Source organism: Accipiter gentilis, chromosome 14 (genome assembly GCF_929443795.1).
Source record: "Accipiter gentilis chromosome 14, bAccGen1.1, whole genome shotgun sequence".
In the NCBI taxonomy this organism is placed as follows: Eukaryota; Metazoa; Chordata; class Aves; order Accipitriformes; family Accipitridae; genus Astur; species Astur gentilis.
The window spans coordinates 5,633,249-5,653,208 of NC_064893.1; the positions used below are offsets into that span (position 1 = coordinate 5,633,249).

The following is a 19,960-nucleotide window of genomic DNA, read 5'->3' on the forward strand; positions in this document are numbered from 1 at the left end:
TGCCTTAGGTTGGCCTTTGCACTGATGTTCATAGTGTCAAGAAAGGTCCGTTCTTCATGTGACAGTAGTTTAGTCCAATTTAAGTTCAATACATAAGACTAGTTAATATTTGCAATTACAAATGATGCTTTTCACTGCTGTTACTCTTAACATGATGATACAGGTATGACCAACATATCAAATTCCTAAAGCCCAAGTTTCTAGCTGTTGACAGTATGCCTGGAAAATACAACTTTTTGTCTTTTTTCTATAATCTTTCCCAAGGTACCCGTTTCTGGCTGTGCTAACTATGGCATTGGTCTGGACTTGTGTGGCCATGTCATGGTTTCTGTGCACATACCAATCTTGTAGTAAAGTACATCCATTGAGATTGTCCATTTAGCCAAGGATTTTCTTCTTTTATGTTTTTGTTCAGTGCACAACATAAAAGGATGTAAATTGAAACCTTTAAGCCTTACTGCAGTAGTTGGGGAGGTTTTTAAATGTTGCCATTTGATAGTTTTCATCAGCCATTTCATTACTGCTTGATGGTAAGAGCGGAAGACTGTTTTTTAGAATGGCTACCAGATGAGCCTCTGGCCTGCATCTCTCTTGCCTTTGTAGGCTAATTAGCATTAGGCAAACCTAGGTGTATTATAGCAGAGGAAAAACAAAAGAGAAACAGCATTACAGATGTAGAAAAATTATCTTCCTTTTTCTTAAAGTTTTAGAGTAATTGTGTCAAGCTGAAAACTATGGTTAAGTTCAAAGCTATGGCTTCTTTAAGGTTTCATGCTGGTGTTTAGACTGTCACTTCACATGAACCCCATAATGATTCCTTAAAAGAAGAAAACAACTGACATTTCATTATGAATTGATTTAGGGTTTTGACTCAATTCATGCTGTAGACAATTTTTTTCCTGTATAGGTGTGTTTTGAGTATAAGTTTGTTCTTTAAAAAAGACAATAGAAACTTCTTCATTTCACAAAACATTTTCATGAAAAACTGTTCCTTGTTTAAATATAGAGAACAAATGGTTTTCTCGTGCTTTCTATTTGCCTCTTCAGAAAGAAACTAAATTTCCCACTGGGAAGAACATCTGAGAGACTAATTAGGGAGGCATGGTCAGCTTTTTTGGATGTTTGCTTTTCTAATACAAATAGAGAATAAATGTGAACTATAAAGCATATGGTAATCCACAGCTCCAAAAGCCTTTGTACAGCCACCAGTTTGTAAGCAAAAAAAAAAAAGCTGTTCTTAACAGATTTACAAACAGCAAATAGATTGACAACATCATGGAGTTTGAAATACCATGGTTTAAGTTTGCAGGAATGAAAGAACTTGACTATATTTAGGTCTTGCAGAAAGAACTGGCCCAAGGTTTTTAAAATGTTCTTGCACAGTTTTATTTCTGTGTTCAAAAGCAAGGCTATTCATGTGAAAGCTGCGTTCATGATTGACTAGGTGATGAGGACAGAATGGCTCAGTGATTAGGGAAAAAGTATAAATGCTGGTGTTAATCCAGTTGGATTATCAGTCAGTGGTTGCTTTGGTGTTAATGTTTTGCCCTCCTCCCTTTTCAGCCACCCCTGATGCAAGACGATCCAGGTTCCCAATAAATAAAGGCTTTTTCACTTTCATGGAACTTGTGCTTAGCAAAGGCATGAATGCAGTGTCAACTGTCAGTGTTACCATTCAGAGAAGTTAATGATAGAACTCAATGTGATGATTGGCCTGGGGGCAGGGAGAGTTGCGCCTTTTTTTTTTTGGCAAGGATATGCTTCAGCTGCAAAAAAATCTTGAAGACCTGTTGTCTAAAGTTAATTTTCAGATTTAACTTTTTTTAACTGAGCTAGCATTTAAAATAGATGGTAAGGAACTTCTTAATGACCACAAAGTTGCTTTGAAGGATGACAGCCAAGACTTAGTGACGTCAGAGCAAACAAGTTTATCCAGAGGCGATGCTCTTAAAAACCTGTTTTTCAGGCTGCTGTATTCTTTAAACTGTTCTTCAGTTAGTGTTCTGTAATACAATTGTTTGTACTTTGAACAAGATTGAGGTCGGTTGCAACAGACTTTCTTTAAACAGGTGTAGTCAAATAGTTTTATGTATTCAGGCTTTTTAAAATGATTGGCTGGTTTGGGGTACCCTTCAACAGGAGGTATTTTACACCATCTATTGGAAGGAAGCAAGGAGGGAATGAGAGTTAAAGGTGATATGAAGGACTAAAAGGTACAAATGTGGAGGTATTTATATGCTATTGTTAAATGATAGCTATTAGCATGTGTTTTACATGTGTTCTAAGCTAATAAAGGTAGATGTTTGATTCTCAGTTATAAACAGAAAATCCTGGCACTCCTTTTAGCCTACATGTCTCTTCAAGTTCACCTTGGGGGAAATAAGTAAGTGATCCTGGGTATCATACTTGTTATGGAATTCATTATTGCTACTCATGATCTAAAATAATTATGCAATATGGTGTTATAGACATTAGATTTGGGTGATCCTGAAAGTCTCCTTCTCTTGTTTTTCAGCCCCAAAATATTCTACTAACCAGTAAGTCTCCTCTGGGAGACATTAAGATAGTAGATTTTGGCCTTTCCAGAATAATGAAGAGCAGTGAAGAACTAAGAGAAATAATGGGAACTCCAGAATATGTAGGTAAGTTGTTACTATAGGAGTGATGTATAGTCCAGGCTTTTGGGAAGTGAAAAGAGAAACTACCTCAATTTGGGGAATGCCAGACCGGCTGTGTAGTTACTGTGTTGGAAGATCAGGTTATTACTTGGACATGGTACTGCTGTAAAAGGTAGAACAGGCAAGCCTTGCTAGTCTGAGTGATAATTGTGTGCTTGTGTTGAAGATGAGTACATGCTTTAGATGATTCTTACCAGCAGTGATAATAAGTATTACTTGGATTAAGAGTTCAAAATTACATACTCAGTCTCTTAATATAATATTTTAGCCTGTGGAGGTTTGTAGCCATTTTATTTTTTAAAAAAAACCAAATCATTCCAGGCCTTGAAAACATACTTGAAAATATCTTCAAATTGTATGGTATATCTTTATGGGCATGGGTTTCAGTGCTGGAATATGGAATGTTGGATATTTCCAATTTTTCCTTAAGAAATTTGTATATAGCTTCCTTAATTGGGAAGGAGACTGGTTTGGCTTCTGAAGATGATGATAAAAGGAAAACAATTATTTTTTTTTTACTTAAAACCAATGAATTATAGTAATCACTTAACTTGAATAGAAATATCTTGATTTCAAAAGAATGTCATGCTTCAAATGGCTTATCTTAAATTTTACCACATGCCTGTTATTGCACTATATAACTACAATGTAATGTCTGCATATGACAAAAAAAAACTTGTTTTCTTTTCCGTGAATAGCTCCTGAAATTCTGAGTTATGATCCAATCAGTACAGCAACTGACATGTGGTAAGTTGAACAAATGAATAGTTATCATAACTTTACTGAAAAGTTTTTTTAAAAAACCAAAACCCTAAAAACCTGCTCTTCTGTTTTTTACTTTTAATCTAGGAGCATTGGAGTACTGGCATATGTTATGCTAACAGGGATATCTCCTTTCTTAGGAGATGATAAACAAGAAACATTCTTAAATATATCTCAAATGAATGTAACTTACTCTGGAGAAGACTTTGACCTCATATCAGAGTCTGCTGTGGATTTCATCAAAACTCTGCTTGTTAAGAAACCCGAGTAAGTAAAATACACAATTGTATATGCTAGTATGTCAGACTGGATTAATCTTAAATGTAGCAAGTGCTGGCATTTTCATTTTTAAAGTATAAGGTAACTTTGATTATTCATATTTCATTGTGCTAGTATGTTTCATGTCTATGAAAAGAGAATTCCTCCATTTCCCTCCAAATCTGCATATTTTGAATGTGTCCAAGTGTTAGTAATTAAAACTCAAATTGATTTCAGAAAACTATATGAATTGTAACATGTGGTACAGCATACTGACTTTCCTTGCAGGTACTTTGATGTCTTTTAAATGAATTATGCTTTGAGCCTTTTTTTTTTTTGAAGAGTTGGTAGAGTACCTTACTCTTCTGGTTCGTTAGTATGCTTTTCTTGATGGGCAGCAAACTGGAAATTCCAGGTCTCAAAATAGGAAAGGGGTTTTCTGTGGAACTTCACCAGTTCTTCATGGGGCATGTCAACTATTGAAATTGCCTACTGCTTGTCTATGGGAATATTTGAAGAAAGTAAGGATTGGATAATTTTCCTATATAAAAAAAAAATAAATCTGTATAAACTTTGAAAGCTTAAACATGGGAGTGTAAATTGATATTTAAGGATATATGAACTCCTTTATTTTAAATGTTAGCAGTTCATCTCCTTGGGCTGCTGTTGGTCTTTTTTGGCAAAAGATAGATATCAGTGCTTTTTTTAACTTCTATCTGTCTGTTTTTAATACAGTCATATCCTTGGATGGATCTCTTCTGCAAGGTACTGGATTTCAAATTCATTTGGACACTTATTTTAACACTTTTCTTCCTCTGCAGGGACCGGGCAACTGCTGAAGAATGTCTTCAACATCCATGGTTAGAACAAAGTGATAATCCTGCTTGCAGGGCCTGGAATAAGAGTACAGGAGGAGAGACCAGTGATGCCCCCCAGAAAGATGCAGATTCTGCCTCTGAAAAATCAGTAGATGCTGAGAAGACTGAAGAGGAAGAATCCATAGTGACAGAAGAACTAATTGTAGTGGCTTCGTATACACTGGGACAATGTAGGCAGTCAGAAAAAGAAAAAGTAACTGAGCAGAAAGCCATTTCCAAACGATTTAAATTTGAGGAACCATTACTGCAAGAAATACCAGGAGAATTCATTTACTGAACTGTGTTGGAGCTTCATAGCTATAACTGGAAGGCAGTGTTTTCTACTAAACAAATATATCCTAGCCAAGTGAATTTCTGATATGCAATAAATGTTCTAGATAAAAGAAAATGTTGATAAATGGCATCCAAGGAAAACGTGCCAAGTTTTTAATTTCATGGAACAGATAAACAAGATTTCAAGTGGCTGACAGGAATGTAACAAAGATAAAAAGCTTATTTTTGTTTGTATTTTTTATTTCTGGGGGGTTTTGTTGCTTGGTAGCAGAGTTTTTGTTAATTGTTCCAGTGTTCTGGAGAAGTTGACATTGGAAGTGTTTCAGTGACAGATGTCAAGAGGGGTATTTTAGGATGTGTTTTGACATTTAATGCAAATATATAATGCTGGGGTTTCCTCAAACACCTTTTAGCACTCCTGACTTCAGTGGAACTATCTACTGATCTAAAAATTGTATGAGAATTTGATTAACTGGTTTGACATGCAATTTCAAAGTTATACTGTGTATATATTTCTTTGTTTACATCCAGTCAAAGACCCAGACTTATGTGGTGTATACTAAACAGTGAGCTGCGCTTATCTAGGAAGAGATGTGCATGTCCCGCAGGTAAAGAAATTTGTATTGAGGATCAATTCCAGATCAGAGTGGTGATACTTATTTATTTGGGAGCACAGTAAAATCCTGCTCCAGGAAGTGATGAATTTGCTTAAGTCAGTTCCTCTTGAGAGCCAGCAGAGATTGCTCCCTTCCCCTCCTGTGTTGGGCAAGATGTGCTAATAGAATCCAGCTCAGTGTGACTGCACAGTGTTGATGAGTGGAAAAAAGGAATGCCAGAGGGTCTGATGTAGCTCTACTGAAGTTATTGAAGTTCACTGACTTCACCATGTTTGATCAGACAGTTTGTCCAACTAATGATAAATCAGCCCTTGACTCCACCTCCCCCCAGAACCCGGCTGGGGTTTTACTGGGAGCATGAGGTCATTTCTGCCTTCTTTCTGTTCCTCTAACAGCTGCTTTAAGGCAGAAAGAAACATCCTTAGGCTAGATTGCATAACCTTGTTCAATACAGCTATCAGATGAGGAAGAAGATACCGCTTCCTCTGAAACAATGAAGCACAACTCATACCTCGTGCTTCCTGATCACTCTCCCTTAGACACTTGGAAAAACAGCATGTGTGTAATGGGGCAGAGTGGAATTAGGGAGCTGTATGGATGGGTCATAGTTCTCAATGGACACGGTCCCTCAGAGGACAAAGCTGGGACCAGCTGGGCATCAAAATTGACTGGTTTTTGCAATGTACAGGTCTGAGGATCTCGGACTGAGTCCTAGTTTTCTAAGAAATCTTTCATATTATGCTGTTCCAAAGTTTAATTGTTATGTAATTGAAGTTTAGTACTATTATATTGCATAGTGTTAACTATTCAACTATTTATTTGGTTTCCTTACGCTGTTTCTTTATAATAAACCCTGACAAAAGCTTTCTTGCTATAAAATAATGAATAGAAACTCTTAAGCTAGTTTTTCCTTTTTTTCCATGTTGCTACAGACTTTCCTAATTTCAAATGTACCAAGAATGTTCTTACTTTTTAGCGAACAGGAGTTCAGTGCTCTATGCTAATATTACAATTCCTCCTTCACACAAAAGGTTAATGGCTTATTAACACCACAAGCAGTACTGAGGTGATCTAATTAGCCTTGCCATCAGGGTGGGAGAAAAAGCACTAGTAAAGAAGAAAACTGAACCCAAAGCAGTGTGACACTGAGTGGGGCAATGAGCATTTTTCTATAAGGCTTCCTTGCCAGTGGTCTGGTTGCCTTCCCTTGAAGCCACATCAGAAAAATTGCACCTAAATTAAACTGTTCTGTCAGGCTTCTTCCCCTATGGAATTGCATACTGAATATTCATGTAGGTAGGGCAGCTTCTCATTCCTTGAAGACCTTCATATAAGAACATATCCACTAGTACTCATAATTGAGTTTGGATGTGTTTTATATTGTAATGCAGAGGTGCCTTTCATACTCTGGAGAAATTAGTCATTTGCGCTTTTTTTCCCCTCCTGTAGCCAGTAACCTATAGACTCCTACTAAGAAGATACCATGCAAGATTTTCTTGGATAGCTCTGGCTGGCCATTAGTAGAAGTTAAACAAGAATCCTGGAGCCAACAGAGTAGCTTTTATCCGAGTGTTTCTGGAGGTGGATGATAGCTCCATTACTGTATATTCCTACAAAGCTGATTTGTTTCAGACTTTTTAGGCACAACAGTACTCTTCATGGGCGTCTTTCTTTTACTGTTCACTAATTTGCCCAAGACAATTTGCTTGGGTGAGGGGGCATTAACTTATGAAATTCTTTTATGCAAGATTACAATTTTTCCCAGCTTCCATCACTGACATTTTGACTTCTTCCAACTTCACAAAGTTGAGCAAAGCACTGAGGTTGAAGCATGCTCATATCCCACCCTTACAAAACAACATTGCCCTATCTGCATCCCTAACTGTGTAATAGTTCATGGTTGCCCATAGCAAATCATTTGAGGGACATATACCTGTTTCAGTTCCTATTTGTAACCACAGGTCATGTCTCAGATGGGGACTGGTACTAATGAAAAAGAGTAGATGCTGAGCAGCATACATTTTTGTCCTATATTTACTGTTTGTAATGTATGACAATGAAGCTTAACATGTATAAATGAACTATGTACTTATTACAAGGCCAGCTTCTCTTGAATTGGCTGCTTTGAGATTTCTAGTGGGCTGCATTTCTGTTTAACTTTTTGTGCCTTAAGGTGGCTTTGTACAGTGTTTTTTAACATCATTAAGAATTTGTATAAAGTTGTGAAAGTTTAATAGTATAAGTTATAAACAAGGCATCTTAGATTGGCCCTATAATAGGAAAATTTTCTATAACATTTAACTGCAGGACTGTCAGCCAGTCCCACGCACTTGAAGCTCTTTCTGTTCTACTGTTAAGTGTGGGTAAAGCTGTAAATGAGGTATTCTTACCTGATGCTGTAGAAAGGGGCTATTGAGGTTAACAGTTTTGAGAGGCTTAGTTACTAGTGAAGTAACACATTAAGACTGGGAACAAATCACTAGCTTGTGAAGAAGAGCTGGTTTTCTGCAGCTCCATGAATACAGAGGACTGCATGTACATACACGGTTCATCTGAAAAAAGCTGCTTATGCCTTAAAGTGTTTGTGGGGAAGGGGGTGGTTGCAGAGAAGGAATCAACTCCTTTTCCCCTGTGGGCAACGCTCTCTCAGTCCCCACTCCAGAATGGACACTTGCTGGCTGCCTTCGTAACACTGGGAGCCTGGCTGTTGTCTGCTTGAATGCAGCAAGCTGAAAGGAATGGAAGTGCAGATGTTCTTAGAAATTGCTGGAGAATTGTTATTTCTATGGTTCTGATGCAAGGGACGTGAACTATGTCTATAGGTGGGGGGGTCCAGGCCTATGCCTCTGTTGCAGTTTCTGGAATAAACAGCAAACATCTAGTTGAAAGCAAAGCCTTGTCTCTTCCTGTCTTGTTGCTACATTCACCTCTTTGAGCAAGAAGCTATAGATTTTTTTAGTCATTAAACTGAAAGTTCTATAAAATAATCCTTTTATTGTCCAAAGCTGAATTTGCATTGCGATTTGTCCCATTTCTTACGCTTTGCAGTTGAGGATCTGTAAATACAAAAGGGTGAATTCCAGCTTGCAATCTACCAGGTGAAGGCTGAGAGCTGTTAGGTAGGAAATGCACATAAAAATTAACTGCCCATTCTCCACTGGTGGTGCTGGTAAGGGACAGGGAGGAAGGTGGGCCTTGCACCAAGTTATTCCATGGATTAAGAGCTCTCCTGAATAGTCCAGATGCTGTTCTTGGAAGACAGTTCTTTTAAAGAAATAGTGCCAGTTCATTGTACTTCTGATAAGGTGTTTACTGTTTCAGGAACTTTATAATAAAGGAAATTTTGTTTTCTGAACAGCTGATGGGTCTTTTGTTCATGCATTGGGAAACACTTTAAAACATAGTGGTTTTCTTAAAGAAACCATAATCTTTCTTTAAGACAGCATTACTGATGTGAAACAGAATTCCAAAAGTTACACTAGTCTGGTGCAGGATGCCTGCATGATAACTGGAATCAACAGTAAAGCTGAAGTACAGTGCTGCACTGCAAGCTACTACAACTTAACTGCTTCTGTGGTTGGTGAGTGTACACCATGCTTGACGTTGAATACTAGCTAGAAATATATTGCTGGTACTGGGTTATAATATGTTAGATGGAGTCTCCTGTTCAAATGCCCTTGCTTTTCTCCAAGGACTTCTGTAAAGTTATTTTTCTCAACACCCATATAGCAGGATGACTGATATTTTATTATTCTGAATTACACATTTATTCAATTTTTGCAGCAAATATTAAATGAATCAATAATCTTTTCTACTCTAAAGCAATATGCTTGCACTGTAGAGATCTTCACGATACATCATTTACAGATGTTGAATTAAGCTGTCATTGGGATTAATAAATATAGTCACATTATCCATGTAAATCTTCCTGGTTGTTTTTTTTTCTTGGTGTATACTAAACCTAGAAATATATTGCCATTAAACTCTTAGGACTGTTATTTCACATATCTGACAGGTGGGAAATGACCTGCCTGAAGATGTGGGGTTGGAAAGATGGTATTTAAATGCCAATGAATGGTGTGCAATGTAGGATGGCTGTGTATCCAGGACAGGGTGGAGCAGATGCAAATCGGCATTAATCCAGTTTTAACAAATCATGCTGAAATGTGTGCTCTGAAGCACTGAAACTTTAATATCCCCTCCAAGGTACGCTGTGTCCAGAGCTCTGTTATTTGCCTGATGTGAGTTGCTGTGGGGAGAGTCAGTACTGACTAGGTGCTGGGTGAGAAAAGTGTTTCCTCTTCTATGGAAAGGCATTTCCTCTTCTAACACTGCTTAATTTCATTAGCTGTTCCCATTATAAGACAGCTGACAACTGTATAGCTCTGTAAAAGTAAAATATTTTGGTTTCATAAAAATACAACCTGGAAGCTTTATAAAACAGAAAAAAAAAATTAAGTCCATATGGTGTGATAAAAATCTTTCATAATTAAGAAAAGGTTAGGATTTGTCAAAGTAAAGCAGAGCTTTAGGACCACAACTGTTACTGCAAAATTAGGAGAGGAGAGGGACTTTAACTACTTGAAGGGATTATCTTTTTTTCTGTAAACACAGAGAACTTAATTGTATTGAGTCTTTGCTTGCTTGTACAATCAGAATCACAGCTAAGCTGGTGATGCGTTGAAATCAGTGTACCCCATCTCTTTGATTAATTTGTAATCCCAGCGTACAGACTGATTTACACAGGTGCCCTTTAATCCTTACAGGAAAATCTCCTGAACTGTTGGGGTATCACCTTACTGCCTGCCACCTTCCAGTAGCACCCTGTGAGATCCAGCTGGTCTGCTGGATGGAAGTTCTTGCCGTGGGCCTCAACAAGCAAAGAGAGGCAAAGGCTGTCTCAGAAGTTATTGAATTGAATAAAGGTGCTTGTAACTAAATCTTCTAGGAGAGCCAATTAGCAGAAACTGCATTATATTGGTCAAGAAATGACACGATTCTAGTATTTTTTATATACTTGGTGCTACATAAAATGAACCAAAGGTGTTTAGCCAGGTGTGATGTGTCTTCCAAAGTAACACCAAGAACATGACAGGTCTCCATCGCTATTGGTGTTATAGACTGCCTGGGCCATGCTGCAGGGAACTTTGTAGCAAATTTTGCAGAAAACATAGGAAAATTATTTTGCTTTGACAAGCAGGCAAATGGCGGGAAAGAACTGGATGCATCCTCATTTCTAAACGGGAGGTGAATCCAAATGAATCACATTCCCTGTCAATGCAAGACATCTGCCCAAGCTAGGAAGTGAACTGGCAGGCCCATAAGTTGAACAAAACCATATTACTACCTAGAGAAACATACTCTAAAGAGAACATATCATCCTGCTTAGCCTTCTGTATAGCCCCTGTGTGCTAGTCAGGTCCAACTCAAATAGATGCAAGCATTGTAACAGTCTGCTAAGAAATATTTGTTGTTCCTCAGTTGTAAATTAAGTTCTTGCCCTGAACAGCCTGCTGCCTTGATAGTTTCCTTGAGGGTGATGACTGCCTGGCAGAAGCTATTAAAATCAAACTAGAGAGTAAGAAACAAACATGCAATAGAGCAAAGGTCATGAAGATGGTTGTTTTAACCACACCAACAACTGGCAAAGGAACTATGCAAATTTTCAAGCCAATTTAAAAGAAATTATTTAACATACTGAAAATGATTAAAGGATTGCAGCACCTGTAAATGAGGCTGAGAGACCTGGGATTGTCAGCCTGGAGGAGAAGGCCTGGGGAGGGATCTTATCAACGGGTATAAATACTCGTAGGGGAAAAGTAGAGGATGGAGCCAGGTTCTCAGTGGTGCCCAGTGGAAGGACAAGAGGCAATGGGCACACACTGAAACACGAGAAATTTTGTTTAAACATAAGAAAAAGCTTTTTTTACTGTGAGAATTGTTGAATACTGGTACAGTTTGTCCAGAGGTTGTGGAGTCTCCATCCTTAGTGATCTTCAAAACCTGATCGGATACAGTCCCAGGCAAGCTGCTCTACTTGACCCTGCCGTGAGTGAGGCAATTGGGCTAGACAATCTCCAGAGGCTCCTCCTGACCTTAACTGTTCCGTGATTAGAAAAGAATGGCTTTCTAAAGGAGTTTAACTGGGGAGGTTTAGTGTCTTTTATCAAAAGATGAATATTTTCTCAATAAAAATGAAATTATTGTCCAGAGTGGTGTTGAGCGACAGGCAACACAATGTAATTGTAATGAATTAGTGTTTCAATGACCTAATGAAGTTAATCTGCTCCCAGTGTTCCTTAGAAGAAAAGACCGCAAGGGGAAGAGGGATGCCCAGGTGCCCTCTTGAAGCTATTTGGGCTTTCAGCAACTGCTGGTGGTTCTGAGACCTTTGCTTTCCCCGTCTTCCTGGCATGCTCCAGCTCTCTTGGCTGCTCCTGCTGCACCTGTGTCCACTCTGAAAGCAGCCACCGTGAGCTGTGGTGTGCTTAGTGGGAGCCACGTGGCCAAAGCAGCTTGGCACTGGATGCACCAGCTTGCTTCTTTTTGTCCCTTTGAATATGTGCATCTTAAAAGAGCTCAAATATGGAGAGGAAGTGGCTCCTGAGGCTCTTCAAGGTCAAGAGGTAAAGAATTCTGCGTTTGCTGTTAGGTAGTAAAACAAAAGCTGGGATTGGAATGTGACTTTTATCCCCCTCCACCCATCTTCTGGCTTCCAGCTCCGCCCATTGCTTTTTTCCTTCTCTGGGTTTAAATAGTTGATGTAGAGAAACGTTGGTATGATATGATGATACTGCCCATTCTCACAGCTTTGATGAACTCATGGTTTGGTTAGGATGATCAGGAGTGCCTAAAGTTAAAGGGGTGCTCTGCTAGGTCTCTAGTGGGGAAATGAAAGACACAACTTGTTCAGAAGCTCTGCTTCCCCCAAGCAAGGCAGTAATATCTCCAGTGTTACTGGTAATGTCTGGGGTGGTGGTGGTGTAATATCTCCAGTGTTACTGGTAATGTCTGGGGGGAAGGGGGGGGGGGGGGGGGGTTGTATATGTCCCTCAGGCCTGGGATAACCAGGGTTAGAGCCAGGCCAGGCAGTGGTATTGTGGTGCAGCAATTTGTGAAGCCAGACCAGGGATATTGTGCATGCTGGCTCAAGAGACAGGAGGGTGGTGAGCAAGCATTGTGTTGCAGGCTGGGCTGGTTGTGCCAGGTTTCCTGGACATTCGAATACCTTGCAGTCACTGCAGGTCCCAGGCTTACTAAGCATGCAGCGGTGACAAAAGGCAGGTGTGTGGCAGCATGTGCTAGATGCCTCTAGCACAGACATAGGCAGTACATGCACTGGGGTTGCTCTCAACAACCACAGCTTCTTTTGAGATTGGTAACGAGTCAAAGCTGCAGCCAGAGAAGTGATAAGTGATGGATGTGAAGTGGTTGGTTTGGTTTTTCATTGTCAACTGTTTGATTCATCATCAAACTTCTTCAGTGACCAAAAGGCAGAGTTGCCCAAACTCTGAGACACCAGGTGGCTGGGAGATCTCCACATCTCCCAGGAGGTTTTCTTGCTAGGTGGGCTGCAGCAGTGCAAAGCTAATGTTTTTAAATCACACGGATTGTATTTTGTTTTGTGAAACCGGATCACAGCAATTTCAATCTAAAAGGTAGGACACAGTGTCTCTCCTTGATGCATCCTAATCCTTGCCCTGGTGTGGTGGGCATTCGTGCGGGTGGTTTGGTTTTGTTTTCGTTTTTTCCTTCTAAAACCTTTTGTCACAAATGCTGTTGCTGTGGTCCTCTAGTCAGCGTCTTCCTCCATTTGCTTTAGCATTTGCTCCGCAGACTTGTTCAAAAGCGACCTCGCCCAGTTTGCTGGGTCATCACTGAGCAGGAAAATGCTCGCTGGTCTTTAACAATTCTTTGCTCCAGCTCTCTATTCCCTATCTAATCTTTGTTACTCTTGAAAATCTTTGCATTGCTTGTGCCTTTGATGGATTTCTAGGACTCAAATTTGGATATCAAGATGGAGTGCGGGGGGTGGGGGGAAGGGAATTGAGGGTATAAGGTCTGGGCTTTCCCTAGCTGCAGCTTGATCAAGCTGCTCTGTTACAATAAATCCAAAATGCTCTTTCTTCTGGACATTCTTAATGGCTCACATGTTACTTCAAGGTATGAAGGCAGGAGAGTTACTTGTGTCTGTCTCAGACTGTGCCTTAGGCTTTGCAATTGTTCAGATGTGCAGTTTGGGGTCGGGGTGGAAATTGTGTGGGTGGTTCTGGAGGTTTTTTCTGTTTATTCCTCAACCTGCTTCTGGTGACAGGCAAGTCTCTACCTGATTGACAGAATCAAGGCACAGTTAAAATCTCTTGTTGCAGTCAGAGTGAACCATGACAGTGTTTTACCTGTTCTGCACCTCCTGAGTGTTTTCCTCCCTAAGTAAATGTGCTCTCCTGAACTTGTGTCGGACAGTGCTGGTGTCAAGCAGTGGCTTCTTCTGAGTAACCTTCAGTGTAAGCAGTGTGAGTAGCAAGTCTCTTCCTGGAATTCCTAGGTTACGATGAGCATCCTTGGCTATCTCATGAGCTTTTGAATGATAACTGTGAGGGTGCAAATCTACCCAATATGTGACTTATTCATTAGGAGTGGAGAGGGCTGCTGCTGAGGTCCACCTTTGCTGCTTTGTCCCTCCTGCTTTAGGTAACACCTTGTTGAAAAATGGGGGAAAACCAAAGCAGCAGGGGAATCACTTTGAGAAGCTGAGTTAGTCTTCTAGCCATGACAGAGCATCCCAACTGTCCTGACCTTCATCTGCAGTTGTAGAAAAGTTCAGTTGCCTGGCAGTTTGTTTATTTATTTCAAATTCATAACATCAGCACACACAGGGCATAACACATGACTTCTCTGGGACAGCAAGTCTTTTGCAAGATATTTATTTTAGGCTTCTGCTGAACACATGAATAAACCAGCAAAAGAAAGAAATTACAATTATGACAATGATGAGGTCAATCAAAGAGAGAAAATTGTCTTGAGAGCACTCCCTTAAGTGAAATTGTCACTTGTGACAACTGTGTACATTCATGGACACAGCGGGATGCAATCGATTAATGGCTCCTTCAGCTCAACGGGAGGTGGAGAAGCAGCTGCCTTTGACTTTTTAGCCTTCTTGTACACCAATGCTTTCCACCAGGGAGTGGTAAACGGGAATACTCTGACCATCCTGCAGTTTCAAGGTGACATCCTGAAGGCACCAGCTGACACAAGCCAAAAGAGATTTTTAACTTTTTTCAATCACTTTTAATATAGTAGTAACGTCAGTGTAGAAACAGCTGGCATGGAGAAACAAATCATTCCATGCATTCATTGCCTTTAAAAATTCTCTCAAGTGTTTTAAAACTTGGTTTGCAAGTGCCAGCTTCTGAAAGCTGTTTTCCCTAATAGCATAGCACAGTCCAGATTTAAAGGTCTGGGATGCGTGTTCCTATTTGTTGCAACTCAAATAAAATCCTGCCAGCTATTTTTAGATAGGACATTCCTCCCCTGACTCAGTGCCTTTCTTCCTCTCCGTCCTGCTGGTACATTCCTTGCTCTGCTCCTCTCCAGCCTTGGAGCCAGACTGTGTTGCTAAGGAATTATCCTGGCTTGGAGGAGTTTGAACACTGTGTGATCGCTCAATGTGACTGCTGAAACCCTGACAGGGCACGACAGTAGTTACTCAAAAGAGAAGGAAAACTGCATCTGTTGGAGACTGAGGGGAAGCCTTTTCCTTCCTCTAAGCTCTGCTTCAAACCCACTTCTGTGAGCCTGCTCACGCTGCTTTTCCAGCTGGGAAGGACTATTATTTTGGGGTACTAAGACAGGATATTTTCAAAAGCTCCTGGCGCTCACCCAGCTCTGCTTTTGCTGGAGTCGGTGCCGAGTACATACGATTAGGTAATTCGGCTACCACACCTCTGTGCAAAGGGTCTGTGGCAGGGCTCTTTGCTTGCCAGCCCTCTGCCTCCGTCCGACCTGGGACGAGTAACTGCCTCATTTGTAACAGGGCTTGAAGGAGCAACTGCTTGCTCCCCTCAGTGTGGCCCAGGGTCTCAGCCCTTCCCTCCACTCGCTTTGGGGCAGGCAAGCATCATTTTGCAGGACTGGTGCCTTGGTCGCCCTTGTCTCCGGGTGCCCTCGCCATCCCTGCACTGCCTGCACCTGAGTGAATGCCTCCTACTCCAGGTCCAAACCAGCTCATGCACCCAGATTTCAGTTTTTTTCAGTTGCCCTCCTTTTTTAATAACCACATAAATAAATAAACCACTATGGACAGACTGCATGCTCAGAGTCTGAAGCATTTCAGTGGCTTAGCAGCCTCAACTACTCTTACACAGAGCACTCACGTCCTGGTGTCATTTCACTGTGTCTGTAGTGGTCTGGTTGCCTCCCCAGTGTCCACTGGAAATGCCCACATGCACACTCTGCAGAGCCCCACCAGAATGGCCTGCTTACATGTTTGTTATTCCTATTGGGGACTTCAGGAGCTCCTCTTCACAGAGCAGATGGAATGAGCCATTTCACTCTTACTTAGTTCCTCAGCCAGGTGCAAGGACACCAAGTCCTGCCTAGCCCCAAGTGCAGCTGTCCGCAGAACCCCGCATGTAGGTGGAGATGGTTGAGTCTGACAGGTTTGTCTGCCACAAACCCTTTTACAGAAGATGCTGGGTTTTTTTCATCTTTTGTGTTTGCAGAAATGCATGGAGAACTCATTTTAAAAACAAAATTCTGAGAGATATGTATGCACTTCAATTACTGCCGTAGCTTAACATCTTGCAATCTTCAGTTATCCTCAGAGTAACCCAGTGAAATGGGAGGGAACTGTTACTTCCCTCCATCTGTGAGGAGGGGATAAGGAGGAGTGAAAAGATCAGAGCCCAGGCCCCCAGGGAAGCATAGGTGTACAAGAAAGGTGGCTGGGGACCTCTGGGGGTATCTCTGGTCGCTAGGGAGACCAGGCCTGGCCCTGAGTCTCTCAAGTCCCAGCCTAGTGCCTGCCTCCCATCATTTTACACCTTCCTTCCCATAGTTATTCAGAAGAGAATCCAGTAAGTCATTATGAAAAGAAAACATTACCATATGGCTAGTGGCAGCTGAGAAAAGATGTTGTACCTTTGGGTTTCTAGACAGAGATAACAGAAGTGCCTAACAAACGCCCAAGAACAAATACATGTGAGGAGGTTTCCATCTAGTGAAATTTCCTCTTTTGCAATGGAAGGTGGACTTTGAATTCGTGTAATAATTCTTTGCTTAGCTCTACAAAACAGTCTACCCTTGACAAGGGAGGTTTTCAAGCTTCAGTACTACAAAAATGTAAAATCTCTACTACATGATGTGGAGTCAGAGCATCCTTCTACTGTAATATATCTGTTCTAGCACCTTTTTTTAAATTATAAAGACTGTGTTTATTGGATAGCTTGAAAAAAATCCTGCATAATTTTTAGCTCACCTTGATAGGCTCTGAGGTAATGTGTAAGAATTTCCCCTACTGCAATACATAATACGAGACTGTAGTTAGGACTGCTGTTCAATGGCCTTGCACCTTCTTGGGGAGGAGGGGTGGGAGGGGACAATACGTTACCTTGGCTTACAGTATTTGTATAAATACTGAGCTGTAGTTCGCAGAACACATTTCACACAAATTAATGGCTCATGTTGTTGTTCTGTTTGTATTCATAGGGATGAATTCAATAGATTTCTCAACTGATTTACATTTTTTGTCATAATGACAGTAATAACCTTTCACAAGACCTTCAGACATGAATTTCCTCTTCCTTTGTGTGTATGATCTCAGCAGCATGGATTACTAACGCAAATATCCTGCTCCACTCTTTTCTCCTGCCACTTCTCTCCTTGGGTCTACATATTTCTCCTAGCACCTCCCCCAGTACGCACCATTGACGGGAGTGGTCCATCTCTGAGTTAATGTAGAGGTACCCCGCTGACTTTGTTCCAGATACTGGTAACTTTATCTGCAGATGTAAAAGTATGTTAAAGATTCAGTGAAGCGTGTTACTGAAATGGACATGTACTGCTTCTACAGTCAAAGACACAAACCCTCCCTTTTAACTTAAACTATTTTTATTTTTTAACATATTTCAGAGTTTTACTAAGCTTTTCTAACGGCTAAGGTGTGTGTGGCTATACAAGTATGCCTGTTCTGCCATACATTAATCTCTCTCTGCTGAAAGAATGTACTGTGTTACAGCTGCAAGCCCCAGGGAAAACCACTCGCTCTCTGAATTATTTATGAGCAAACACCTTTCCTTATCAGAATGCATGGTGATCCAGAGGTGACCTGCACTGTGCTAGAGCTTCCCATAACCTTAACAAGCCTGTAGGTTGAGATCCTCTATAGATCAGTCCATTAACATGCATCAAGGCAAGGAGATGTTCAATGCTTTTTGTCAGTGTCACAAATTCTTCCACTCAGTTGTTTATTAAACAAAGCTAGGAGCTGCAGCACTGACCACAGCTAATTGCACTCGGTCTAAAATTTGAATAAAATAAATGTTTCACTTGTAGTGTTTGCTGGTGGTGTTGCAATCACAAAGGGAAAACGCCAGGGGTTCTCCAACAGGCCCAGGAGCTGGCAATGTTGTGGAGCCAGTAAACTGATCTATGATATAATCATTAATGATGATTAACTAGTTTATTTCATGAGAATATGAATGCTCAGGAGCATGAAAAAGCAGAGAAGAAAGTTGTTGGTTTGTGTCCTGGGTGAGGTCGGCAGAAGGCAGGGGTTGACTTCACCCTGAGTCACCTGAGCAACCAGCATTCTTAAACAGTGACACAAGAACGTATCGGTGGGACAGGTTCTCTTCTTATTTTCAATCAGCATAAGAGGTTGTGCGTTTTCCCCACGTTTTTGTCTTTGGATATGTTGCCTGGTTAAATCTGTAAAACCAGGGAAATGTTTTGGCCTATGGTGTCGCATGGGTGAAGCCTGGCTGCAGCAAGACAGAAAGTAGAATTTTATATGAGCTGGTTGAAGGTCGATTTTTTTCTTGCCCTGACAGCCTCTCTCCTTCACTGCACCATCTGCTCCATTCCTTACTGCCCTTGCTTGATCCCTAGAATTCAAAACTAGTCACCAGGAGGGACAAAATGATTCAAATTTGATGACATCCCTCAGTGAGTTGCCTGGAGACGTCTCTAGGGACATTTTGCATCACTAGCAAAACCAGGGAAGGGCAGCCAGTCCTGGATTAAGGGGTAAAAACACTGATGGAAAGTCCTTTTCAGGCAGCAACGCAGAATGGAAGCGGACTTGTGTTTGCAAGGTTTGCTTTGGCCCAGCCCTGGGCTGATGCAAGGCAGCCTTGTGCAACACTTCAGCACCCAGCGCAGCATTCTCCAGTCACTACGTAACCCCAGCACTCAGCTCCGCACCCAGCAGCTGTCCTCCATGGGACAGACTTACAGGTGCTTTCAAAAATGACACCATTTGTGCTGTACCACAGCATAGCTCATAAGCAGCTATAAAACTCCGTTCTGGACAAAGCTTTAAAAATTAGCATGGGATGTATCCGGGGGGGAGAGTGAGGCAGCTGCTATTTTAAAACTGGATCTGATATGTTTCTGAAAATGCTTTTGTGGCTTACGGTAGCAGGAGGGGGACCGACTGTCTTGAGAGGTCCCTTGGCATTCTGTGACGTGCCCATATAGCACAACACGAAGATGCTGCTCTAGCTGCTTCTAGTCCCTCACATTAGAGCATAGATTTATGCTCTGGAAACCCGTTCCTCTTTCAGGTCAACTGGCATCCCATCCTGCTGCCTTCCAGTGCCCCCAAGTGACTCGTGACCTCCTGAAATCCCCCAGCTGATCTGTCGTCACCGGCTGCCTTGGGAAGCCACCCTGTGACACCACCTCCCCAGCATTACCTGTGCTCTTTCTGTGTCCACGCGATTACTCCCATCTGTCAGTCGGATGTTGTGAACCTTAAGAGGGGGGGCACCCAGGGCTTCCAGGGCATCAGGATTGCTGTTCAGTTGCTCCAAAGCCTGCTGGTAATACTGGGTCCTGGCAAAACTTTCTAGATGATAGAAACGGGGTAGTGAGGAGACTGTCCACTTAAGATTAAACATAAGTAAGAAAAGAAAAAGAAAAAGACGTTTCCTCCAGGCTACCACACCCTCCCTGAAAAACAGTGCAAACTATTAATTAGGAGAAATCTGGCTAAAGGAGGAAACACACCCTTACATCACAGCAGCAGTGCTGAACTGTAATGTTATTCAGCTCATTTAAGTGAAGAGGACTCTGAATATAGCTTATTCCATACTGATATACAGTTCAGCCTATGGTTGTGTCTCCCTGCTTTTCATATGTTTGTATGTCATCTAAAAGGAACAAAAAAAGGAGAAAAAAAAAAGCATAAGGATGAATACCTGAAAATGTTCTGAAAGTAATTAAATTTTTTTTTTTTTTTAAAGGAGGTACAGAAAATACTTTAAGAATGGAC

The 19,960-nt window shown here is 41.1% G+C and overlaps 2 protein-coding genes across 3 annotated transcripts in view; one reads left to right on the forward strand and one right to left on the reverse strand.

The window, feature by feature from the left end:
* The window catches only part of STK17A (serine/threonine kinase 17a), a 29,283-nt gene extending 19,904 nt beyond the window's left edge, over nt 1–9,379 (forward strand). The window contains exons 4-7 of the mRNA XM_049816869.1: nt 2,516–2,642; nt 3,377–3,425; nt 3,528–3,707; nt 4,520–9,379. Coding sequence (XP_049672826.1) covers nt 2,516–2,642; nt 3,377–3,425; nt 3,528–3,707; nt 4,520–4,853 — 690 coding nt within the window. The 3' untranslated portion in view covers nt 4,854–9,379. The remainder of the gene's footprint in view (nt 1–2,515; nt 2,643–3,376; nt 3,426–3,527; nt 3,708–4,519) is intronic.
* Nucleotides 9,380–14,374: 4,995 nt separating this feature from the next.
* The window catches only part of LOC126045577 (cytochrome c oxidase assembly factor 1 homolog), a 52,840-nt gene continuing 47,254 nt past the window's right edge, over nt 14,375–19,960 (reverse strand). Inside the window, exons 6-8 of one of the 2 annotated variants that reach the window (XM_049816936.1) lie at nt 19,383–19,534; nt 17,389–17,465; nt 14,375–14,711 (exon numbers count right to left, since the gene is read on the reverse strand). In XM_049816936.1, the coding sequence (XP_049672893.1) occupies nt 14,615–14,711; nt 17,389–17,465; nt 19,383–19,534 (326 nt within the window). In that variant the 3' untranslated portion in view covers nt 14,375–14,614. The other variant, XM_049816935.1, reaches the window with a different exon arrangement.